We start from the raw sequence: 27,945 nt of genomic DNA on the forward strand, positions 1-27,945 counted from the left end.
AGTTTACAGTATTCTTGATTTTTTTATTATATTAAAATTGTATTTACTAATTTACGTGAAACTAACTTTTATAATAAGCTTTAGTGCTATCTAGCGAAGTAAGCAAAAATCACACAGTACTCGTCACCAATACGAACCCCAGTTCACTAAACATTTAATTTACCTACGTAGTTCACGGAAACGTTCAAAGATGGCGCCAATGAGAAATTAATTATTTTCAACTTGTAACATATAAAAACTAGTTTAATCTCTAGAGTTACCAGTCTGTCTTGAAGGATTTGTGTTAAATTGTTTGTTTACTGAGGAAGTTATATTATGTAATCCTACACGCGATCGGCAATTTATGAAACCAGTACATATATAAGACTTAGGGCTGCCACTTTTTTGATAATGATATATTTTATATAATTTTTGAAATAAATATTTAAGTGTATCTACGAGTATGTACCTACTTATTCTATTTCAATTAAGATTTTTTTAGTATGTACTTGTTATCAACTGTGCTTGACAGAGTCACAAACGAGAGATACACACCGTGATGATGAAAAACTAAAAATGTGTTGCGCTTAGCAAAAAAGCGCTTTTCAATCTTAGAATTGTTAGTTTACGCGATAGTCTTGCATTACAAATAATTATTGTATCGTACTTTTATTAAGTTTTTTTTATTTTTCACAAGTTAGCCCTTGACCACAATCTTACCTGATGGGAAGGGATGATGCAATCTAAGATGGCAACGGGCTAACTCGTTAGGTGTAACACGTCTTTGCCGATATCTACGGGTGGCAACCCTAGTGTCTGTACACTATTGCTATACAAACAGGACCGGCAGTCGGCGCTAGAGTATACGTAGAGTGGTAGAACTATTAGACTGCAGACCTTGCTAAAGACACACGTATATTAAATTTTTATGTTTTTGTATTTTATCTAAAACTGTGGTTTAATCTTGGCTGTTTAATGAAACAAAATAAATAGCTGTGGAAAATTGTTGTCGAGTGAATCAGGAATAAGTAAGTTTGTTTATTATAAACTTCATTTCTTTATACATCAGTAATTAGTGTTTGTTGTTTACTGTCTATGTTTATATACGATTAAGGTAACCTCTTAGTACCAAATACATGAGCATATTGATAATGTATTGGGCTAAACATATTAGAAATGGGTGTACCTTATCGTAGCTTTTATTTCAAGTTAGTGGCTACATTATCACTAACATTTGACAATTAAGTAAAAAACAAACTTTTCTGGTAAGTTTGAAAAATAAAAGTTTTGGGTCTAAGAAAACACTTTTCTACCATGAGCATTTATTTTATTATTACCACCGATTTGAAAGAGATGTTTAAGTTAAGTGTAAACCGATTTAGATTGTGTGTGTTTTGATTTATAATAGAAAGTTGATTTTTCTTAAAAGAAATTCAAGAGTCCAAATTACTTATCAGAAAGCCGATCTGATCACATTGGATTTTGAAAATTTTAACAAAAGATATACATGATATAGAAGTCAAAATACTAAAAAAAAAAACAATAATGGAGGATTTACAAAATAAATCTATTTTATATTACACAATGCATAACTTTTTGTCTAAATCGTACTTAAAAAAATTATGTGCTTACCCTCATTAAATATCCTATGCACTCCACTGGCGCCAACAATGTAATACAAAAACACTTCTAGTGGAAATAACATATCACTGGTAGCCACAAAAATCATCGCAACCTTGACAATCAATTCAACTTCGTAAGAGCTAATTTAATCATCATTCTAAATTAGGCTTTGTGTGGAAGATAATAAAGTTGTTTAATCAATCATAATACAGGATTTTTTGTTTATTGGACGAATCAACGCAGTTAATTACTTTTAAACTACTGATTATAAGGTATAAGTGGTCTGTCGTGTTGTCTTGCATTGTTTTGCTAAAGGCAGCTTGATACACTCGTACTTTACCTATAACCTGATTAAAAAAAAGTAATATTATACCTATTATTACGAATCCCTACAAGTACCAACGGGTGGTGTTAAAATTAATTGTTTTATTAATATAAAAAGAAGGTATTTGTATTCTGTTATGACAGTGACAGATTGAATAAGACTGGTGATTGGTGACTTGTTTAGTTCTTTGTTGAGCAACGTTTTTATTATCAATTTTGTCGAGTTAGATTTTCTGCAATAATGTTTTGTATGATGGGGATGATGACTAAGTTGAATATTGATTTTTATAATACATTCGGGTAAATAAGGTCAATGTTAACTAATTTATACATAAAAAGCCAAGATTCTCTGGATATTTGCAAAATAAATAAGATTATAAAATTTAAAAAACTATTATCGTACGTATATAAAATCTTTTATCGTACCTAATTAGATACAGCCTTAGCCTTAGATACATAGATAATCTTACATTAAATGTGTCATTTTTTTATTATGTGAACTATAAACGCACAAACAACAAAGATATTAGTATTTATTCATTATATACCTACGACGTCATTAATTCGTACTATTTTGTATGGGGCGTTTTTCTGTCTTCAAATCAAGTCTTTCAAATCTGACCTATTAAATCCCTGTAGCTCCGAAAGTAATGATCGCAGATACCCTGTTACTTTTACAAAATTGCTTTACTATTAGCATACTCTTGATTTATATACAATTTAAAAAACTGTCATCATCCCTATTAATCATTAATTGTTTTGTGTGGATGGTGAGTGTTAAGGCATTCGAAAAGGATCCTTTAAGCCCAAGGTCACAAGTCCTAGGAGATGATGTTTCCTCTACCACAAAATGATAGTACAATCCAATGATTTTACACTCTTAGGTATGACATCGAATCTTAGTTGAACAAAGTCACCCAATTGGTTTAATTACATTTAGTCGCATACTAAAAAATGAAATTTATTTGAGCATAATAATACCTACATATTGTCTAAAATGCCGAGTTGTGAGTTCATGAAGTATAAACACTATAATATTATAAATATACAGGGTGCTCGGGAGTATTCTCCATAACTCTAGGGTTATATTCTTTAACAAAAATTTATTCAAAATGTTCAATGAACATGTGTTCTTAAATGAATATTTTCGGAATAAATAATATTTATTTTGTAAAAAGATTTTAAAATGTGTCCCATAAACGCATCCTTATAATTATAACGTAGCCAAGTTTTCCGTACTATAAAATGCAGGGATAGATAAAGACGTGTGTTACATGGATAGTTGGAATTATTTAAATTACAGTGTATAAAAACTTATACTTAGAATTATTAATAGTTTTTTACAAATCCCGCTGGAACCGTGGATTTTTTCGGGATAAAAAGTAGCCTATATGTTATTCCAGAGTAAAATCTATTTTCATTCCAAATTTAAGCCAAATCGCTTTAGCAACCGCAGCGTAAAAGAGGAACAAACATAATTACACACTTACACACAAACTTTCGCCTTTATAATATTAGTGTGATTTATTTTGTAGTTAAAAAAATATGCAGTTCGGCTCCTATAAGTGGACTCGTCAACAACTTGAAGTTATGGGAAATACTCCCGAGCATCCTGTATAATGTCAGTAGATACAAAAATGTGCGCCTAGTGGAATAGCTGAATTTGTGATACTTTTTGCGGTAATTTTGTATGCACCTATCGTATCTAATAGTATAAAATCATTGGTACAATCCCTGCAGCTGCTACCCGTCGCGTTATACTATATCGCTTTTATTGCAACTTTAGCACATCATCATAATGATCATCATCATCAATAATGATCATGAGATCATCATCATGATCAGTTTATGGGCATCTGCTACTAGAGATAGGCCTCTTGTATGGAGTTCCAAACACTACGGCTTTGAGCCTTCATCTACCTATCTTAATTTTTTCATCATAATCGAATAATAGCCACACAGACCTAATTAATGATGGTATCTATTAAGGCACGAGTATAGACTTTAGGAGTTCCAATAAAACATTAGTAGATAGAGCAGCAAGGTCATATTAATTCTACAAACGGAGGTAGGTATTCTGTAAACGTTATTCTAGCTCACAACGCTGAGACAGCGCCGAACAATACTCGTTTGAAACTATCTCGTTCTTGAAACTTATTTAAGGGGCCCTGAACAAGACCCTCAGTAAGGGAGAACACAACCTAAGGAGGAGGATTTGCCCTTTAACGTTTTGTATTACAGGCTTACTATAATGTGGATCAATAAAGTAATTACGAAGATGCTTGAAGGCAATTATATTTCACCTTTCATCTTCGCTCAGCATTAATTATTGAGTTTATAGCCGAATTTTCTCAGCAGAACTTGCCTTTTGAGTTGGTGGTAGGGTACAAATAGCTTCAAAGACGTTTCAAAAGCGCTTCTCAACTAAGCCAACTTGAAAAGAATTATGATTGTGGTTTTTGAGTTATCATTCGTCATTTATTAAACAATAGGTATTTAATAAATGGTCATAAATAGTTCATTGTCGTTCTACTACATTGAAAACTTTTTTTCCCTATTTTTTGAGACGCTATTACCTGAAATTTTTAGTCTTTAAATATTATTTTGAGAATACGAGCGAAAACGCCTGTCGGCCATGATGGTCGATATTTCAACTGTTTCATGACGTTACAATAACAAATCCCTTACTAACGGAGCGTTTGACAAAAATATTAGTTAACAATTAGTTTGACGTTTAGTACATCAATTGGGAAATTTGAAAAATACATGATTTTTAAATTAAGTTTTATAAGAAATCCCTAACTTTTATTAATTAATAACGATATATTTCGGACCTTTATTCCATGTGTTATGCGAAATTAATATTGTTTATTTTAAATTCGTTGGATGCAGGCGGCTCAGTATCGTAATGTTTTTAAGTCCCTACAAAAGGCCTATGTCCTGCAGTGGTCGTCCATCGGCTGATTTGATGATGATGATATTAAATTTTATATAAGTCAACTACCCTATTATTTTTATTAATTCGCAGAAGATGATTATCTTCATTTGGATCGGTGTCCTGATAGCTGTGCTGGTGTTATACATTCGCAAGAGTCACTCGAGGTTCAGTGACTATGGCGTGAAGCATCCTAGAGCGTATCCGTTTTTTGGAAACATGGCGAGAATTGTTTTCCGTATCGACAACTTCAGTGATGATCTAGATCGATATTATGACGACTATCGGGAGGAAAGGTTAGAGTTCTTATTTAAAAAGAGATAAATCACAATGTCACCCGACTAGGACAATTTTGCGAATCATTCTTCTTCTTTATTACTATTGAAAGTTTTGAGACCTTGACCTCAAGTACCGATAATGATGATTATTTTATATGCAAAAATCACAGGAATCTTCCAAATATTCTTGCAGGTTTGTGGGCAAATACGAGTTTCTCAGACCACTGTTAATTGTGAAAGATTTGGAATTGGTTAAAAAGATCGGCATAAAAGATTTTGAATATTTCCTAGACCACAGAAGTTTTACAAATGCCGACGTAGAACCACTATTTTCGAGAAATATTTTATCTTTAAAAGGTATGTATCTACATAAAATATTAGGTTAAATAACGTAGAATGAAGATGAACAAGCTGTACATAGTAAGAACTTTCAAGAAAGATAGCTGGTCTTTATAATTTGAAAATGGTCTTCAAATAACAAAACAATTTAATATGAAATATACCCATTATTCTGTACTGTTTTGTAAATGATTTAGGTCAGGAATGGAAAGACATGAGATCAACGTTAAGCCCAGCGTTTACGAGCTCGAAGATAAAGCTTATGGTTCCCTTTATGCAAGAAGCTGGGGAACAGATGATCCGCTCATTAAAGAAGAAGTTTCAAGACTCTCCAAGTAAGTTACAAACAACAAGACTATAGTTGATTATCAAGCATTTTTTTTAAAACAAAGGATTCTAGGTCAAAATTATGTAATACTAGAGATTACAGAAAACGTTCTGATAAATATCTACATTTCTTTCAAAGAAAATTACTTAAAATGCGATTAATAAATATTAAAAAAAAATATTTAAATCGGTCAAACCCTTTCCTAGGAGATTAAAGATGTAAGTACTTTATGTAACAGTCTTAATCGCAAAGTTAAATACTTTTGTGTGAATACTTATAGAGACACTACCATTGGTTTGAAAGGCAGGTTCTGCTGAAAATGTTGGGAATACAACAGTTGCTCTTTCGAAATCATGATTATTTATAATAACCATTTTAATTACCTACTTAAGATTATTAATGCTAAAAATAATATTTATTATGTTTGATTGATTGATAAGAAACGCTGGTTTATTATTTCCGTTATCTTTTTTTGTTTTACCTACATAAGTTTTATTTTTTTGCATAACTCACTTCTTAATTTTATTATTTCGTAGCCGGTTCTCTTGACATTGATTGTAAAGATCTGACGTCACGCTACGCCAATGATGTGATAGCTTCATGCGCTTTTGGTCTGAAGGTGGACTCTCATACGGACCAAAACAACAAGTTCTTTGAAATGGGAAAGAATGCTTCTACATTCAAGTTAAAGCAGATGATGTTATTCTTTGCGGTGTCTATATGTCCTGCTATAGCAAATGTAAGTATCAGAATTAAAATTCTTTTTTAATATTCAACATTGCTGCAATTTCTGTAAACGTTGCATATTCAAAAGTTATGGGGTTTTATCAGATGAGGTGCAAGATCTATGTTTATTGGTTGATTTTCTCTTTTGTGGCATTCTGGAGACCAAATGTGTGGACCAATTTTATGAATTTTTACGTGAATTAATTCGTCTCTATCGTTCAGAATGATTTGTTCAGAGTTACAAGTCATGACAGTAATAACAATTCCACATTTTGGGATCTATAACTTTTTTATGCGGACAAAGCGACTTTAACAATCGAGACCCATTAAAACATAGATTTACGAGTCAGTACATTAAAATCTAAACCATCATAGTTTATATATCTTTCAATATCTTAATGTTAATATAATATCAATCTATATTAATATTATAATTGCGAAAGGAGTCTGTCTGTCTGTCTGTTATCTTTTCACGGCTAAACCGCTAAACCGATTTAAACAAAATTTGATAAAGAGATAGAGCACGTTGGAGCAGAACATTGGCTACTTTTTCTCGGTATAATCCACGGACTCAAAAACAGATTTTACGTCCGCTAGTATACAATAAGCAAAACTACTAACATAATTAAAATTACAACATTTTCTTATGATTCGACTATAATATCATGTTCCACTGTGATAAACGCTATTTGTCTATCTACTGTATCTATATTACTTACTATATGAATACAAGATCTATGTAGTTTATGCGATTCATTGGTTTTATGTTCTGTTTACATATATTTAAAGAGACATTCGATATACACTATCAAGGTTACAATTATTATGGATTATATTACAACGGGATCAATAAAATATTTATATAACAACTAAGTACTTACTGTCCTCTGTTTTACATGTAAATAAAATTTTCTATCCCTCTAAAGCTAGTAGTAGTAGTAAGTATGTTTTTTGTGGCTAAAGGGTAGGCAACATAGGAATGTTCTTTTATGGTGTTCTGACAACGTGTATGCAAAATTGAATGATGAATTATTGGGAGGTGAAAGCATAATAAACAAGAAAACATTCTCATGAATGTATTGTCACAAAGCAAATATATTCAGTGTTAATAATCGTTAACTATTCCAGAAATTGAAGCTAACTCTTTTCTCAAATGAAACTAAGGACTTCTTTATCGACTTGGTGTCGAGTACTATGAAAGACAGAGAAGTACGGAATATTATCAGACCAGATATGATACATCTTCTTATGGAAGCAAAGAAAGGTGGTTTCGTAAATTGAATATTTTAAATCTTAAGAAAATTAACTGATTTTTTTAAACATTACAAAAAATTTTGAAATATTGTAATAAATATAAATTTGTGTTTCAGGTAAACTTTCCCACGAAGAAGATAAAAATATTTCCGACAACAATAACAGTGGTCGTGATGCTGGTTTCGCCACTGTAGAAGAATCAACAGTAGGAAAGAAAAACATAGACAGAGGTACAAATAATTTTACCTTTATCAATCAAATACGATTGTTTGATTACCAAACAGTGCTCCATCACACCCATGGAGCAAGTTTTAAAAGAAACGTACTATTCTAGAAACTTAATAAATATACATATATCAATAGTATTTTTGAAGTGGATGGTTTCTACTATAGTATATACAATAGCTCAATAATGTAGTACTCTAAATAATTTAAATAAAATGATTAAAGAATATATCAACACGTTGAAACAATTTACTTTATAAACTTTAGAATTTGAAAGCTTTGGACATGGCATCTAAAAATTTAAGTTTTATGAACACAAGTATGTTTTGTTTCAGTTTGGTCTGACATTGATTTATATGCGCAGGCAACGCTCTTCTTCATTGCTGGCTTCGAGACTATTTCTACAGGAATGTCCTTTGCATTACATGAACTGGCTCTTCACCCAGATATCCAGGATAAACTCTACAAAGAGATTAAGGAGAACGATATAAAATATGGTGGGAAACTGAATTACTCCGCTATACAGAACATGACTTATTTGGACATGGTTGTCTCAGGTAATTAAATTAAATTCAGACAGTCACAGATCATAAGAACTACTGAAATACTTAATCATGTAGAATGAAGGTTTCTAAAAACTGACTTACATATTTTACAACCGAGACTATATTTAAAAGAAATTTGCTTACAAAATTTTGAAATATTGTAATAGATCATGGATAAATAAATTATAGCAAACAGACAGACAATAACTATTGCCATTCAAAAGAAAAAGTAAAATAATTTTCAATAAATCATTGTTATATTTAACGATTATAAATTACTTCAATATATTATATTGTTTTGCAGAAGTCCTCAGGATATGGCCTCCAGGACTGGCATTAGACAGAGTCTGCGTCAAAGACTACAATTTAGGGAAACCTAATGACAAAGCTACCAAAGATTACATTGTACGTACCCATATAATATTGTTTGTTGTTATAAGGGCCAAGCAAAGAATCCTCATTGTTTAGTATCAGATTATTTACCTGACTGCTTATCTTTTTATCCTGTTTATTCAGTCATACGAAAGTGATATACCAGTATGTAAAGTCCACGATATTGTAAAGTAGCTCCACAATGTTCACATTAAATTCGGTAGGTTCCATGCATCATTACAACACATACAAGCACGAGTATGTATTCTGTTTGGAAGGCCAAAAAACAGCGCACTGTTATAATCGTAATATGATTAAGTATCAAGAAAAATATAACAAATAAAACAGCTGGTTTTTTGACGCTTGGAATATTGATATTTAACTTATAGGTACTTATTGATTAAGTTCTCTTGCAATATTCTATTCTAAGAAGACGCCAAAACTAAATGTTTTAGTGGTAATATTTGTAGCGTTAGCAAAGTAAAAACTGTAATAAATTTATCTGTGGGTGGCTGCTAAGAAATGATATTTTGTAATATCATTACTTAGCAATGTAAACGGGTTTCGATGTCACTTGCCTCCTCATGCATCGCTATAAATAATTTAACAAAACGTTTCTGCTATGCTGATGTTTCTCTAGTTTACATACACAAACGCGTTTATTTATGTCTTCTTAGTCCTTGCTACTAAATACAAACTTCGACCGCATGGAATTCAATGTTTACAAATTCCGCGGCGCAAATATCCATGATCTTTCCGTAATGAAAGTAGCCTACGAGTTAAACCAGAGTAAAATCAATTTCCATTCCAAATTTCAGTCAAATCGCTTCAATAGTAGCGACGTTAAAGAGTCAAACATCCAAAAAAAAATCCAAACAAACGTCCATACAAACAAACAAGAAATCCATACATACATATTCTGTGCTGGAGAAAAAGTTAATATTCGGAAAAAATACACCTAAACTAGCTTCATATAATTATGTTTTCATCGAGATACATTATCTCTTTTTCATCCCTTAGATACGCAAAGGAGAAGCACTATCGATTCCGGCATGGTGCTTCCACCACGACCCTGAGTATTTCCCGGATCCTGAAAGATTTGACCCTGACCGGTTCTCAGATGAGAACAAGCACCTCATCAATCCCTTGGCGTATATGCCTTTTGGTGTGGGTCCCAGAAACTGTATAGGTGAGTGCAGATTTCGGTACACTTTATGTAAAAATCGAGATACTTACAGATTGATTGGAAAGAGCCAGAGTTCTATTTTTGACTTGTGCATGATGTAATATAGGCGATTATTTTCCAAAAATTTGTTTAATAATAATTAATTTTACCAATGATGAATTCTAATGCGGATCATAAGGGACCCATTAAAAATCTAAACCGTAAGTCAGAACCCATAAAAAATCTAAACCATCTTTAAACTTCCTAGTAATGGGTCCCGACTGTTAAAGATTATTTGCTGGAAGATTTATTTTTGTTTTTGGTTAGATTTTATAATTGAATCAATATCGCTTTATCTTACAGGTTCGAGATTCGCGCTGTGCGAACTGAAGGTTCTTTTGTATCAAATATTGTTGCATATTGAAGTATCACCGTCGCCGAAGACTCAGCTGCCGTCAAAACTTTCTGCAGAATCTTTCAATCTTCGTCTTCAAGGTGGTCACTGGTTGACGTTTAAGTCAAGAGATTAAATCTAGAAAGATAACGTATTTTTTGTATGATAAAGGTTAACATGCGTTTGAGAGGCGCACAAGTCTATCAACAAATCTGTGGAAATTATCAAACAGAAGTAGTATTGGTAGTATTTACCACAGATCATAAAGCATGAGATACGCTAACTAAAAGTTGATAGAGTTGATTTGGGAATACAAAATTATACGCATACGGCTTATCGGTTAAATAATACAAATATTTACTCGTGTGAGGCTCTGAGGCACACGTTACCTTTCTTGGGTCAAGATTTTTGCAAACCTTGTTAACTAAGTATTATACTCTTAGAATAAAGTGCTAAATAACTTTAAATATATCGCACAGTGTTATCTTTTTAATAGAATCTATTTTAGTGATTTTGTCAGTTTTATTTCTTCTAAAATCGTGAAACTTGATTTGTTGATAAGTTATGTAAGTTAGCCTATATTATTTTATTACGGATATTATAAATGCCTTATGGTACTTTGAGTTATTTTTTTTGCTATACCATTTAGTAATCGATAATTTTCGAAATTATAAATAATGAGCGATTCTTCTGTGTATTTTTGTGATAAATTAACAATAATAAAACATTAGTGACTATGTGATGACTTTTACATCTATAGAGAAATCACAAAAGATATGTATGAGTATAATACGCGTACTCGACGTAAAAATAATTTTTGCTACCGTGCATTACAAAATAACTATTTAATTTTCTATAATGTTAATTATCAATTAATTGAAAATTATATTTTAATATTATAATATAGCACAACCCTACCATACCCTACTCGTAGTAGTGACAACCCTAGTAGATATCTATTCTATTACACAATGAGTTATCAACTTATCAGGCTGTGAACTTCTACAAAATCACACGTGTTATCAGTTTATGTTTTTATATTATAACATAAAATTGTTTTATAATTTGAGACCGCCAGTGATGAATTGTTAGACAGTATTGAGACCAAAATACACCATTTTGTAAGTTTTTTTTCTCTCCTTCATTTGTATATTCAGGTACTCGTAGTATTGGAAAGAGTTATTTTTATAACGTACAATATTCGTCAAGAATGGCTCTGAATTTCGGCGTAGGCGTCTATTGTGCTTATTAATGAATATCTATACTATTACACAAACGACAAACGACTGGATTTGGTTGCTATATTTTTTGTAAATCGTAATGTAAATGTAATACCTAGTAATAATTATTTACATACCTGCTAATTTATATTGTATACTAAATGTATTACGGAAATAGGTTACAAATGGATTTGAATTAAACTTTTTCAGATGGGTTTGTTTTTTTATGTTTGATACGCGTCAAGCTATTCTGCTAGATTCTGTAACATACAAAGCTTTGCAAGTCATAATAAAAAATAGTGCAACAACTCATACAACATACAAGGAAGACGTCCTTTCAAGTACCTACAGGGGCTCTACCACAATCTCTTAAATGCGTAGCGATCCCATAATGTTTCGTTTGATGAGTTTGAAAAACATTTGAATAAGATATTATTATTATTTGTGTATAGCTTATCACAGGATTATTTCCTATAACTATTTTGGACGTCCATCATTTCAGTTACTCAATTCGTAATACTGAAATGACATTATTTACGCCCTTATATGAGATGGGCAGTTAACATGATGGTTTTGCAAATGGTATGTCCCTCTACACAGTACTTATCCTTCAAACTAAGCCTCTTCAGCTTGAAAAACATCATTCAAAACATTGTTAGTCGCAGTCTGACGTTTGGAAATCAAAGGCCTTTCCCGTGCTTTGGAGAGCACGTTACAGGACATTATTTAACGACTACTATCACTATTACTATGAGATGTCGAAAATAACAACCGGGAACGACGGCCCAAAGTAAATAAGTTAAATTGGTGTGTAAAACTTCCCAATACCAGACTGAGAATTTCGACTGAAAATTTCTTAGAAGAAAGCAAAACTCTAATTTTAATAGACCCACCACTCGAACCCAGATCCTCGAGATCCGAAGCGTTGTAGGCTAACCACTAGAGTGACGAAGTCGAAAATCCAAAGTGTATAGAAATATTTATGACAAAAAAGAAGAACTATATTTTTTTGCAAATATTTAGAAAAGCAATCGGCTTTTATACATTGGAAAAATACACTTGTATAACTTAGTACATCTACTAGTAGCTGGTTGCCGAGTAACCACACTTAACTAATAAACACCGCCACCTTGACAATCAATTGAAGTTCATAAAAATCAACTTAATTATCATTCGAAAATAGACTTTGTGTCGAAGACGTTAGAGATTATTCTTATTATAGAATTTATTGATACGAGTGATAAACAAATCTGGCACGTCTATGTCGACGCTTCTGTATTAAAAAGTAAAGTATTTGATCTTACTAGGCGTCACATTACACACATTATTAAATTATTTGCAGATAAAATTAACTAGCATTAAAAATTAGTTCTTGAATGTGAAAGAAGTTCATTAGTATTATTATGTTGATAACGATGAATAAGCGATCGTAGAAGCTGGTGATACTCAATCTAATGGTTAGCTTAGATCTAAACAATATTTCTTAATTTGAGTCAAATTTTAGTAAAGAAAATAAACTTAACAAAAACAAAAACTTAAAGTATATAGCAATAAAACTGAATTTGAATTATTACAAAAATGAAATATTTAGAGAAACTACGTTAATGATTATGTTAGGTGTGTCCTGTATTATTACCTACACAATGCTTTAAACGTAGATTTACCCCTAAAATTATATTTATCTTCTATAATCTTTGCTATTAAAGAGGAATTAGTATGTGTGTGTGATTTAGAAATTATTTTAGCAATTGAAAGGTACGTTATTTCTTATTAGTTTATCTTTATTGTTATTAGGTAGCTATATTTTATTCCCGTATTCCCGTGAGTTCCCTTTCACGGGAATACGTAAGTGACATCGTCTGCTAGTTTACAATACGTTTCTTTTGGCACCAAAAATAATCAATGAAATACCTAAAACATTCCTAACTCCTAAATGTGTCTGACACATTTTTGCAGAAGATGATCATCATCGTTTGGATCAGCGTCCTGATAGTGGTGCTGATGATTTACTACCGCAAGAGTTACTCGCGGTTCAGCGACTATGGTGTGAAGAATCCCAGAGCGTATTCATTGTTTGGGAATATGACTAGAATGGTCTTCCGCCTGGACAACTTCTGTAAAGATCTAGACCATTATTACAAAGACTATCCGGGGGAAAGGTTAGTTTTATTTAATCTTATCAGATAATATTTTTGTTTATTATTTTTGAAGTCATTAGTGATGGTGATTAAATGAAAGCTGTGTGAGTTCCAAGCTTGTTTTAGTCCAACAAGCTACATGGAACTAAGCTACATATTAATTGTTTTTAATTGAAAATTAAGTAACTTATTGTAATAGATCCTAGGTTACATGAGATACCATAGGCATTTGAGAAATTGTATCTTATTAATGACGTTAAGATTCTAACGATACCACTACACATACTTCCAAACGAAACGAAGAATTGTGAAATTGAGAAACTCACATGTAAACATGAAACTGAAATAAAAAAACCGAGATAAACGTTTAAGCTTTCACAATATCTGTGATATTAGTGAAAGTGTAGGAAATTTTAGGCGATAAACCTATAAACAAGTAGACTCGTCACAATCGAAAAAATCTTGAAATGTTTATTTTTGCAGGTTTGTAGGAAAATATGAATTTCTGAAGCCTTGTATATTTGTGAAGGAGTTGGAATTGGTAAAAAAAATAACAATAAAAGATTTCGAGTACTTTATAGACCACAGAAATTTTACTAATGGTGAAGTAGAACCATTATTTTCAAGAAATGTAACATCTTTGAAAGGTATATATGCCTACTCGTACCAACAAACTAAAGTTTAATTTTTTTTTGCACTAATTCATAAAATTGTATAAAAAGATTTTTATTTTATACTAAACACACCATACAAAGGTAATACGAGAGTTGATATACATTTAAAAATAAAAATATAATCTAATTAATAACATAGATTATAAATATATATGGGTGAAAATAAACTAGCTCTTCAATTAAAAATGAGTCTTCCACAAGTCTCGCAGAGTTAGCATAATAAGTTGCAAATATTATGTTAAAATATACAGGAAGAAATTTTTTTTAGTGCGGATATTTTTATATTTTGTACATAAACAAAATTTAATGATCACGTATTTTTTCTTTTTTTTTTTAACTCAAAAATAACAAAATTATCGTTAGCTAAAGTTATTTACTTTTGAACAGAATTTTAGGGTCACCCTATTGTGCGTTTATTTTATTTTCGTTTGATACCTAAAGAACGTCACCAGATCACTTTTAAGCTGAATATATCTTGTTTAGTAATAATATGTACATTATTTTGTTATTTTAGAGACATAAATTAAAAAAAAAATTACATAAAATGTATCGAACTGTTTGTAGATTTATATTCTATTAATGATACAGAACCACGAAAAAAAATATCCGCACTAAAGACCGAATCACCCTGTAGTACTATAATTTATCTCCACTCCAAATTTAAGTTACACCCATTCAGTAGATTTTGCGTGAAAGAGAAACAAACATTCATACAATTATTTATAGCTTTCATGTTTACAATATTAAGTGTGATTAGGTCAGGAATGGAAAGATATGAGGTCCACTTTAAGCCCAGCGTTTACGAGCTCGAAGATAAAACTGATGGTTCCCTTTATGGAGGAAGCTGGAGATCAGATGATTCGTTCGCTTAAGAAGATGCTTAACGATTCACCAAGTATGTATTTGTAAATTTTATGTGGCTTTTGTTTATCATAATATTTGAAATATAATATTACCCAATCTTTTACCTAATCGTAAATTTAAATGCCAATTTTTAAAAAAATCCGATGTAAGTTAATGCCTATATAGATATTGAATATCTATTTTATGCATTTTTCATCAAAGTCAAAGTCAAAGTCATTTATTTCAATTAGTTAAGAAGCACTTTTGTGTCAAGTTATCATCATCATCATCATCATCATCATCATCATCATCATCATCATCATCATCATCATTATTATTAGCTGATGGACATCTAAACAACACGGTCTTAACCGAACCACCTTTTTATGAGGTCCATTAGTTAGTTAGGCAATCATGCATTTATAAATAATGTTTTTCTTTTCTTTTCTTAAATTATTATTCTTTTAAATGCTATATAGTTACATATACCATTTAATATAGTTATAATTTAAACTCATTTTATTATTCGCAGCTGGTTCTCTCGACATTGATTGTAAAGATTTAACGTCACGGTACGCTAATGACGTAATAGCCTCATGCGCTTTTGGTCTGAAGGTAGATTCTCACACAGATGCAAACAACGAGTTTTATGAAATGGCAAGAAATGCTTCGACCTTCAAATTGAAACAGATGATCTTATTCTTCGCAGTAGCTATATGGCCTAGTCTAGCAAAAGTAAGTATCTTAATAAAAATTAATTGAATTTTAAGCACTTCAAATATATTAGTAACTAGCTGACGCCGCGCGGTTTTACCCGCGTGGTTCCCGTTCCCGTAGGAATATGGGGATAATATATAGCTTAAAGCCTTCCTCGATAAATGGGCTATCTAACACAGAAATAATTTTTCAAATCGGACCAGTAGTTCCTGAGATTAGCGCGTTCAATCAAACAAACAAACAAACTCTTCAGCTTTATTATATTTATTTTATTAGTATAGATTTAAGTACAGTACCCGTGTGTCAACGTCCGCTTTGTATAATTCCAGGTTGTTATTTAAAAAAGAAAACCTCAATATTTTATTACGTATCAAACTGAAGACCAAAGCGAAATAGCTAACTACTGGACTAAAATAATAATCATTTATTTTCATAATTTCAGAAACTAAAGCTGACTTTATTCACAAATGAAACCAGAGACTTCTTCATCAACTTAGTGTCGAGTACCATGAAAGATAGAGAAGTAAGGAATATCATTAGGCCAGATATGATCCATCTTTTGATGGAGGCCAAAAAAGGTGATTATTTTTGGTGATAGTATTTTGTGAGATATAAACTATGATAATTAAATTATTTTCCTTACTGGTACTTAAAAATGTTATGGATATTTTGGTTTAGAATGTTGCTGCGTTAGAAAAAGTTTAAATCAAATTACTTAAAATTACATATAGTTTTTAAATAAAACACCAAATGTTAGGACGCGAAAATTTGATTTTTATATAAAATGAAAATAATAAAAATTATTTTTTCTTTTTGTGTTTCAGGTAAACTTTCATATGAAGAAGACAAAAATACAGCCGATAATAACAGCGGCCGCGATGCTGGGTTTGCGACTGTAGAAGAGTCAACTGTGGGAAAGAAGAAAATAGATAGAGGTTTAAAAATTTTTGCACATTTTTACAAAATATGATTCCTAAAACAGGTATTTTAAATTATTATTATTTACAATAGATGATATTTTTTTAATACCATTTAGGTACCCAAACGTATAAAAAGTACGTAGGTACGTATAATATATTTGCAATTACCTATTTAGTGTAATGACCGAGATACTGATGAAAGGTAAGAAAGAATTGAGGATATAGCAGGAAAAGAAAATAAGAGCAAATTATGAAGATATGTTAAAATATTTTGTTATTTTTTCCAGTTTGGTCTGACATCGACTTAATAGCACAGGCGACAATCTTTTTCATCGCTGGTTTCGAGACGTCTTCCACAGGAATGTCTTTTGCGCTGCTCGAACTGGCTCTCTATCCAGATATCCAGGATCGGCTCTACAAAGAGATTAAAGAGAACCATGAAAAGAATGGTGGCAAACTGAGCTACTCTGCTATACAGAATATGACTTATCTGGACATGGTAGTCTCAGGTAATTAAGAATTAGATGAACCTCAAAATTTGCAAGTATGAGCTACTTTGTAATATGTGAAATAATGGGTCAAATCTTTGAATAAGTCAGAGAGATACATCATTAATGCGTTGAATATTTTTTTAATTCATAACATAGGATAGCAGCGAAAGTTTTAAATAGATTGTGAAAGTATTTTCAATTGACATTTCTATGAAGATACTTGTTTTATTTACTTACAGAGGTGCTGAGAAAGTGGCCTCCAGCTCTGATTTTAGACAGAATGTGTGTGAAAGACTACAACTTGGGAAAACCTAATGACAACGCAACCAAAGATTACATTGTACGGTATATTTATGTTTCTTTATGTTATTAACATTGAAAAGAATTCTTACCAATCCTTAATTTGCGATGTACCTAACTACTTTTTTAAGAGTAATTATTTCCTCAATACATTACTGATAGATTGGTAAATAGTCAATACCATTACTCATAGTTATAACTGTTGTCACCTTGCCAGCTTTTCAAGCCACCTGTTTAATTTCATCTTTTGTCTTTGCAACAGATACATAAAGAAGAAGTAGTATCGATCCCAGTATGGTGTTTCCACCACGACCCTGAGTACTTCCCGAATCCTGAAAGATTTGATCCTGACCGATTCTCAGATGAAAATAAGCACCTTATCAACCCCTTGGCATATATGCCTTTTGGCGTGGGCCCTAGAAACTGCATAGGTGAGTGTTGATTTCAATTACTCTGCTAATTACTATATAGACCTCACTAGAAATGCCACTGATGCATGCAAGGCGATGTCAATTTTGTTAATAAATGTGGCGGAGAATTTTTTTATGCCCTAACCCTAAGGGGGTAATTTTATCAGCTTTAGTTCTCCCTTTAGGCCAGTACTTGTGCTTTATAAATGTGGAGAGTCAAAAATTTTTTATGCCCTAACACTATGGGGTAATTTTATCAGCTTTAGTTCGCCCTTTAGCCAGTGCTTGTGCTTTAGGCATGTTAATATTTTTATTACATGATTATTGTGTTTCTTAATACAGGTTCAAGATTCGCGCTATGCGAAATGAAAGTCCTTTTGTACCAAATTTTGCTGCACATGGTAGTATCGCCGTCACCGAAGATTCAGCTGCCGATACAAATCTCTGCAGAATCTTTCAACCTTCGACCTGAAGGTGGTCACTGGTTGACGTTTAAGTCGAGAGATTGAGATTTTATAAGCTTTTTTTTAATACTTATTACCTAGAAATTGTAATAATTAAATATTGATTATTACAAATCAGCCGACAGATGACTTTGCTGGATACCCGTTGTTTGAAGGGTGGTAGTCGCTTTTGTGGGGTGTACCTACCAAGCACCACAATCCTGAGATGCTGGCGATTTCCTGCAAACTTTGATGGGAGGCGCTTGGTGGTGTATTATAACAATCTATACTTACAATAAAACTGTAACAGGGCCAATTCTGTAAATTGAAGATATTTTGAAAAAATATGAAGTAATACAAAATAATATAAAATAACTCATGTTAAAAACAAAGGATATACTATAAACTAAAAAATAAGTACTGTTTTGACAAAACAATGTAAGTTACTAATTAATTAAAGACGTTAAAACGTTGGTATTGCAATCTTATTTTTTTAAACTGAAGTTTACTTGTCTACCTTCTTACATAATACTGACCTTAAAGAAGAAAATCATTATAAAGAACTGGAATTATCAACATTAGCTGGGTTGCATCAATATCTGTATCTGCAAAACGTGGACGCTGCGAATAGTCTCAATGGTCAACAACTAAGGTCAACTGACAACGTTAAGGTCAAATTAAAAACACAAGATGAATAAATTGTAGAGAAGTCAAACTTCTCTATTCTTTAAAATGCCTATGCCATATAGTCCAAAAGAGACGGAAGCAGCAAATAGAGATAATAATTTCTTACAATTTAGGTTCAGAAAACGTATACCTCATAGAGAAAATACTAACAAAATAAGTTTAGTAGAAAATCAAGATAGTTAATAATGGTTAAAAACAGTTTGACCAGGAGCCTCTTAGGCGATCTACTCGCAATATATTTTTCAAAATACTAAATTTCATATAATTTATTTATCATCTAATAAACATAAAAGGTAAAACTTTTCCAATTCGTATCTGAGGTAAGACTGGTTTTACGTTGATTGGTTACATACCACAGTGAATTGTTAAATCTTAATGGACCGCAACAAAACGTTCACTCCCAAAAATAGTGAATGAATGAATTGCACATAAATGCCAAATACAAAATAAGCAACATAGAACCAGTTGTGTACAGTTTGCCTGCCGTACATATTGGTACACACAGCAGATGCGTAATTGCAAGAGAATATATTTTTTCTGTAATACTTACTTTTATCTTCTCTAGTTTTAATGTCAGAACCAATTTATCGTATTTGTCAATGTTAGTAAATGTAAATACCCACAACACTGCCCTAGTAAACTTAGTCGATGCTCTACAATATTTAATTAATATAGGTATACTATCTTTGTATTGTTTACATAGTACTCCGCCACGTCTCTCTTGCGATAAACCACTGAAATTTTCATGCGATTTCCACCAATAGATAGAGTGGTTCATAAAAAAGGTTCGGGCATATAACTTGTCAAGTGTAAATTGGTTGAAAATAGGCTGGCTTTAATCGAAAACGCTGCGTAATCTATTTGAGATATAACAAAACAATCTATGATTATATACAAAAAGTATATTAAATGAAAATTAAGACAAATTTTCTCGCGGACGAAGTCACGGTAGTCCGATAGAATGTTGTTATAATAGTATCAGTAATAGCGCCTGCTTATATTTAGTTGTTTGATAAATAACAGTGGCTATTGCTTGTCAATCACGAGTTTAACTTAACTTATAAATGAACAGATAATATAGATGAGATTTAGTTAAACACTTCAAGTAAATAGAAAACCATTGTCCCATCCTAACTAATAACCTTTTTCCGAGAAAAAAGATTAAAGGTTAAATAATTGAAAGAAAAAGACTATGAAGATTAGGCTTTTCAGTCTAAATTAATAAAAATCAAAATAACAATTTGTAAATTGGTTGGGTTGTTTAGGCGTGAAAGTGTAACAATGAAGCAAACTCACATTCGCATTTGATAGATTATCACAATATCACACACACACACACATCAGAAGTTTAAAATAATATCAAAGGCGTTTGGGTAAATTTAGTCTCATAGGCGTGAAAAAATGATAATCAAACAAACAAAAAATTATAATATAAATATGATTACGCTGTAACTAAAGCAGATAAAGCTATGTATAGTTGGTATGTCAACTGATAACAATATATAATAAAACTAATCAGTTTCATTCGTTTACATCCGAAGTTTGATTACTATTATTAATTCAAGGATGGTCTGAAATTGGTGGATTTGATACCACACCGCTGTGTATACCGAACGTTTATGTCGACAATAATACGAGTACCTTTTATTATTAGCAAGCTTAATACAGATAGGTAATGCAATCATAGATCAAGTGATATAAAACATTAGTATTCTTTGTTGTGTATGGTATTGCGTGCTAGTAATACGTTTCGAGCTGATTTACTAAACAAAGTGTTTATTGTGAGGAGTAACTCATTTTACAGTATATCCCGTTGAAATCTTGTAAGTTTATCTTTGATATCTTTATTTAGTATACTTAGTACAATAATTAAAGCTATGCATATAATTTTAAACGTTTTAACATCCACTAAATAGCCATTATGTTTAGACCGTCTAAATCATTAAAATTGAGTGAGTAGATTAAACTAAAGTTTTAAAGGACGAATAATATGCATGAACCATAAGTCTTAAGTTTATATTATATATGACAGCTTAAAATTGTGAATATCGTTAGATTATAATATTGACAATATTGTGAAACCAATGGCTCGGTTAGGTTACGCTAGGTTAGGATTTTTTTATTTGTACGTTTTTCCTTACAATCTACCGAAGCGGTATGTCGCTGTTCACAATATTTCGACAGTTCACAATCTCACGAGACAGATTGTTATCTAACGGTATTATTAATTTTATACGGTGACATATACATACACTGCATTTTTCTCTTATCAGGTTTGCCATTTGAATCTTTGATCCACTATTACGATAAAGAAGTTGAACACAGTGAAATTATTTTTTTTGCAGAAGATGATCTTCTTGATATGGACTGTCGTACTAATAGCGGCGTTGGTTCTACACTTTAAAAAGACATATTCAAAATTCAGCGATGTCGGCGTGAAAAACCCAAAAGTGTATCCGTTTTTTGGTAACATGTTCAGAGTTGTTTGTCGGTTGGATGACTTCACTAGCGATCTGTACAAATATTACTTTGATTATCCACAAGAAAGGTTGGTTGTTTTATAATTTTGGTTTAGTTTTAAAAAATATATAGTTTGTTTAATATACTTATAGTATAATAAAGATAATAAAGATCCGCTTATTCAACTTGACAGCTTCACCCCATTGAGTAGTACAATTTCGTAACCAGTCATAAGTTATCGGCGTCAAACACGAACTTTAGCCGCTTATATATGTATATAACAAACTGTCAATATAGTATTTCACCTACCTATAATAAATAATTCCAAAGGAATACGAATAGAATTTAAATGCAATTATAAAAGAAGTAATTGATCTTATTACTAAGCTTATTATAGATAGGTGCAATAGCATATTGACAGTTCCTACAATAAATACATCCAAAGGAATACGAACAGCAATAAGATGCAATTATAAAAGAAGTAATTGATTTTATTACTAAGCTCAATTACTTCTTTTATAAATGCATCTAATTGCTATTCGTATTCCTTTGGAAGAATTTATTATAGGACAGATGAGCTCTGTATTCGTGTACGACAGAGCTCGTCCGTGAAAGCACTACTGCCATGCTTAATTCTGCGGCCAAACAGCATTGCTGTATTTCTGTCTGAACGTCATGGTTACAATTACAAGTATGGCGTATACAGGCATCTAATCAATCCTCAGGTTGATGAAAATGGGGTAGCGTTTGTAGAAGGTATCCCTTGCATGTTCTGTGGTGTTTTCCAATGAACACGGTTAGGCTGGTCCTGTTGCTTGGTCCTGTTGTCTTCAAGTAAAATGAGCCAGTAAAGTAATTTAGATACAATGTGGTTAACTCGATCAGTGAACAACGCTTCGAGGACAAAATATACTCAAATTTGGAAAATTAAACTCGGATCAAGTACCAAGATCAGTCAACGTTACTTATGGGTAGCTTAGATCGATCGGTATCGATCGGTTGACTGGATGTGTAAAGCGTGAGGGTAGTACTACTAAAATGTATGATTACTAATTGCCAAACCTTTGTTCCCTTGTGTAATGTAATGTTCGGATTCGCATTGGATTCGTATCGCTTGTAATTAAGTTCGATATTGCGTGATTTAAAAAATCGTTTAATAAATATCTTTTCTAGGTTTGTTGGAAAATATGAATTTATGAGGCCAGTTGTGCTAGTCAGAGATTTGGATTTGGCGAAAAAAATAGCGATCAAGGATTTCGAACACTTTCTAGATCACAGAAGCTTTACGAATGAAAAAGCTGAGCCGCTATTTTCCAGAAATTTATTTTCTTTAAGAGGTATCACTACGACAATTTTGAATATATATTTCAGAGGATTAGATAATAATAGCGGCTTCTTATTAGAGTAACTAATTTAATAGCGATATCTATTAGAAACCTCGTCTCGTTACGAGGTAACTTTAAAAGAAGTTTGTGTCGTTAACTGTCAGTTGTTTGTCTATGAACAGCTGTCAGTTGACGATCTCGGAGGAGCACGCGGTAGTAACTCTCAAGTTTATTCAATTGAACTTGGTTGAACGCTTGAGCTTGATCTAGTCAGTTTAATAGTGAGTTTGTGAATTGAGTAAGTAAGTCAGTTATTAACGGCCATTGCATTGTTAGTTACTTGGCTGGAATGCAACACTAGCGGGGAAGGGGAGCGTTAACTAGTTTTAAAAGGATCCTTTAACCTTTCTACTAGCGGTCGCCAGTCCGTGATTTCGCTCGTGGTTGCCTTCCTGCCATACGTATAGTTAATGCTGGTTTCCAATTGATAGTATTAGCGGTTTCCTTAATTATATAGTGTATATATATAATAATTTAATGGATATATAATAATTTAATAGTATCTATATACTATCTATTAAACTATTATCTATATAATAGTTTAATAGTAGAACAGAGTAGTAAGTCTAGTGATCATTCCGATAGTGATTGATAGTATTTCTTTGTATATATTGCCATCCCTGACGTAAAGTGTAGAACCTAGTCGAGACATAATATGATTTCCCGATATTTAGTGCGTGAGATTTAGAATTCTCTTATATATGTATATATTTTTTATCATTTGACATATCTACCAAAGTACCCAAACTCAATAATTCTCACAAAATAATATACATCTATAATGTAACCTTAGAATAAGTTTATGCTCAATGAGATTTTTTTTCGTATAAGGTAATTATTAAATATATATTGTTTTCAAAGAATATTTGCTGCATTATTTTCTTTATAATTAATGGCATGATTAACATTCTCCTTCCCTCCAATTAGCTGGAAATACTGTGTTACGAGAGGGTAAGACAATAGTTCAGCAGACAGGGTTCAAACCTATGACCTCTCGAATCTCGATGTTTAGTTGGACCCCTTAACGTGAAACTATTGAGGATATAAAAACAAGACGTATTAAGAAACAAATTTAATGAAAAAATAACAACTTTCTTAGGCCAGGAATGGAAGGACATGAGATCAACATTGAGTCCAGCGTTTACCAGCTCTAAGATAAAACTGATGGTGCCTTTTATGGAAGAAGTTGGAAAACAGATGATTCATACGATGAAAAAGAAAATCAAGGATTCTACGAGTAAATAACACTTCAATATTTTAAAAACACCCTAAAATTTAACTGTCTGTAAGTTGGATGCCGTCAAATGAAAAGTATATTTAATAGTATATTTCTGAAACGAAGCCATAAATTTTAATATGGAAAATTTGTCGTGTTATGAGATTATGCAATATTTCTTTATTCCCTACGTCCGAATATAATGCTGTACTGGTAGTAAATAATAAAATAGTCGATCGAACGTAAGACTTATTAGTTTTCAGTTTTGATTATTATAAATTAAATTAAAATCTCAATTTATACCTATCTACTGAATTTCCTTTCAATTGAGCATCGATAACATCATTTACCAATCAGGTCAAAATAGCATACTTACCTTCTACTTAATTTGTAGCCGATTCTGTGGACATCGATTGTAAAGATATGACGTCACGCTATTCTGGTGATGTTATTGCTTCCTGCGCCTTCGGACTTAAGGTGGATTCTCAAAGTGAAGAAAGCAGCCATTTCTATGAACATGGCAAAAATGCATCTGCCTTCAGACTGAGACAGATGATTATGTTTTTTATTATGTCTGCTTGCCCTGGAATTGCTAAAGTAAGTTGACTGTTTAGTTTTGAAATAAAGAATACTGTATAAAGTAATTAGATATTATAACGTAAGGGAAAGTTACGAGTATTTCCGAATATATCCTCTTTTGTTGTCGAATTTTTATCTGATTGAACAATGTCTTCCTATTTTACTCATTTTTTTAATTTGTAAAAGAGACTTTCCATTATTTCTTACAATTTATTGCACAATTTATTAAATGTCGCTGTTATATTTCAGAAATTAAATCTCACTATATTCTCAGATAAAACCAGGGATTTCTTTGTGGACTTGGTGAGTAAAACGATGAAGGATAGGGAAACACGGAACATCATTAGACCAGATATGATCCATCTCCTTATGGAAGCTAAAAAGGGTAAAATTTCATTTTTCATCCTTTATTTTTGCAAATTATTATATACATATAATATTTATTCAGCAGCATACGATCGAACGGAAATTCATTTTATATGCTAAGAATATAGTATATATGCATTTTTATGTTTTTATTTTTAATATAATTGATGTACTTTTTCTAGGTCAACTTTCTTATGATGACAATAACAGCTCCGAGAATGGTGACATTGGGCGAGATGCTGGATTTGCAACGGTTGATGAATCAACAATTGGAAAGAAGAAAACTGATAGAGGTTAAGGAATATTTTAGAGTTTTATTAATTTTATGCTTATTTTGAAAAATATTGAAGAATAATGATGAATATCTTACAGTTTGGTCTGATATGGATCTTTATGCGCAAGCGACGCTCTTCTTGATTGCTGGATTTGAAACTGTGTCAACGGCCATGTCGTTTGCGTTGCATGAACTAGCCCTTCACCCTGATATCCAGGAACGACTTTATGAGGAGATCAAACAAAATGACGTCAAAAATGGCGGAAAATTGAACTACGCGGCTATACAGAATATGACGTATATGGATATGGTAGTTTCAGGTAATTATAACTCTCAATTCTGTTTGCCTAGTTTATCCAGTTACCTGAACCTTAGGGTTAGAGTCCTAAAGTCAGGAAAGAGTCCTGAAGAAACACTCAGTAGCAGTCCAGATTTGGGTATTGGTGGTCTATATAGGTAGGCCGTCTCTATAGAAGTCGTCAATACCCGTCAATAACATTAAAGAACGTCAATGCGCATTGAAGCAGCGTGGTGTGTAGGCCTTGACTAAAATCTCTGGGAACAATTGTACATGAAGATAGAAGCGAGCTAACTTGTTAGAAGTAGTACATTAATATAAAAAATATACTTTGTTTGCAGAAGTGCTAAGGATGTGGCCCCCGGGCGTGGCGTTAGACAGAATTTGCGTTAAGGACTATAATTTGGGGAAACCTAATGACAAAGCCACCAAAGATTACACTGTATGTAAATGTATATTGTATATTTTGTTATTTATAAGCTCTTACTATACTCGTAGTCTCTTTCTCCACGTCGTGTTCCTCATTACTAAGGGTCGTGCCCCCATCACACATTCACGACTTTGTACTTTTGTATTGAGAGTGGTGCGGATTTGATCTGACCAACGCATCGGGCTACGTTCCCGAGGTCTCTTCCCTTCCACTTTGCCAGTGATAAAAAGTTTCTCTAAGTTATCTCCTTCTCTCCTGGCAATGTGACCGAAGTACTCGAGGATCCTCTGAAGACAGGTGTTGGAAAGTCTTAACCTACCTAGTAGTACCTATACCTAATTTAACCATCTTCAATATTGTGATTTATAAAAAGTTTTAGCTGTCTAAAAAACAGTCTGTATTAATTTGGTTTTTTTACACAGATAAGGAAAGGAGAAGCAATCTGGATTCCGACATGGTGCTTCCACCGCGATCCCAAATACTTCCCGGATCCTGAAAAATTTGACCCCGAACGTTTCTCAGATGCGAATAAGCACCTAATTAATTCCACTGCGTATATGCCTTTTGGTTTAGGCCCTAGAAATTGTATTGGTAAGTGCACATAATTCTGGTGGAATGTTAATAACTTTGGTTTTCCTATGGGTCAAGGATGTTTAAGAATGTTGTAAAAACTAGTACCTACACCTAGATTTTTAAAATTTAATAGTTTGTGTGTAAATGTGTGTGTGTAAGTTTGTATGTTTGTTCCTCCTATTGCGGCTGCATTTGGAATGGAAATAGATTTTATTCTGGATTAACACATAAACGCTAAAAAAAACCCCGGAACAATTCCATAGTTTCTTAAAAGGATTTGTGAAAACTGAGTTCCACGGGTGTCCAGTTATATAAATAATATGTATTATGTAATATATTGTTTTCAGGTTCAAGATTCGCGCTTTGTGAGGTAAAGGTTCTGTTGTACCAGATACTACTGCACATTGAGGTGTCGCCTTCGGTGAAGACTCAACTTCCATCGAGGCTTTCCACAGAATCTTTCAACCCGCGTCTTGCGGGCGGGCATTGGTTGACATTCAAATTAAGAAATTGAGCTTATTGTTACTTATACCTAAAAAACATATTATTTTAATCCAGCTTTATAGCATAAACATCAACCCCACTTTACGTGTAGTGTTTTAGTAGAATTCGTCTTCTATTAGAATTCCAAAAATGTCTTCAAATAAAATCTTAAAAAAAACATTTTTAAGATTTTTTTTTAAGATTTTATTTAGTAGGTATGTGTGTGTCAATTTCTTTAATTCATTGTCTAACACCATAACTATATTATGCTATAGGCAAAAGAGATAAATAAACGCATTTCTTGTATTTTCATTAATTAAATGATTTTTTTTTAAATTCAATTAAGATGTACCTACCAAAAATCTATTTTCATTCTGTAATTATATTTAATAAGCTACGGTTTAATAAACTCTACTACCATTAAAAATATTTTTTTATTTTATTTCTATAGAATAGCTAATCCATGTTTATAAATATAACCGTATATATTTTTTATTAATGTATCTTTTATTAAGGTACCAACTGGTGTTTAATGTGAATTATATATTTTG

The 27,945-nt window shown here is 32.0% G+C and overlaps 1 protein-coding gene across 1 annotated transcript; it reads left to right on the forward strand.

The window, feature by feature from the left end:
• The first annotated feature begins 846 nt into the window (after positions 1 to 846).
• Positions 847 to 27,705, forward strand: LOC112053802 (uncharacterized). Its single transcript, XM_052884447.1, has 31 exons — positions 847 to 1,007; positions 4,955 to 5,157; positions 5,333 to 5,496; positions 5,676 to 5,813; positions 6,343 to 6,545; positions 7,661 to 7,796; positions 7,903 to 8,016; positions 8,347 to 8,568; positions 8,861 to 8,961; positions 9,949 to 10,117; positions 10,457 to 10,621; positions 13,638 to 13,866; positions 14,329 to 14,492; positions 15,277 to 15,414; positions 15,895 to 16,097; positions 16,522 to 16,657; positions 16,904 to 17,014; positions 17,287 to 17,508; positions 17,730 to 17,830; positions 18,053 to 18,221; positions 18,543 to 18,706; positions 21,676 to 21,878; positions 22,964 to 23,127; positions 24,275 to 24,412; positions 24,786 to 24,988; positions 25,220 to 25,355; positions 25,519 to 25,629; positions 25,709 to 25,930; positions 26,250 to 26,350; positions 26,761 to 26,929; positions 27,259 to 27,705. The coding sequence occupies exons 2-31, from the start codon at positions 4,958 to 4,960 to the stop codon at positions 27,423 to 27,425; spliced, it is 4,863 nt and encodes a 1,620-aa protein (XP_052740407.1). The 5' UTR covers positions 847 to 1,007; positions 4,955 to 4,957; the 3' UTR covers positions 27,426 to 27,705.
• The last annotated feature ends 240 nt before the right edge of the window (positions 27,706 to 27,945 follow it).

This window comes from Bicyclus anynana, chromosome 11, assembly GCF_947172395.1.
Source record: "Bicyclus anynana chromosome 11, ilBicAnyn1.1, whole genome shotgun sequence".
Taxonomy (NCBI): Eukaryota; Metazoa; Arthropoda; class Insecta; order Lepidoptera; family Nymphalidae; genus Bicyclus; species Bicyclus anynana.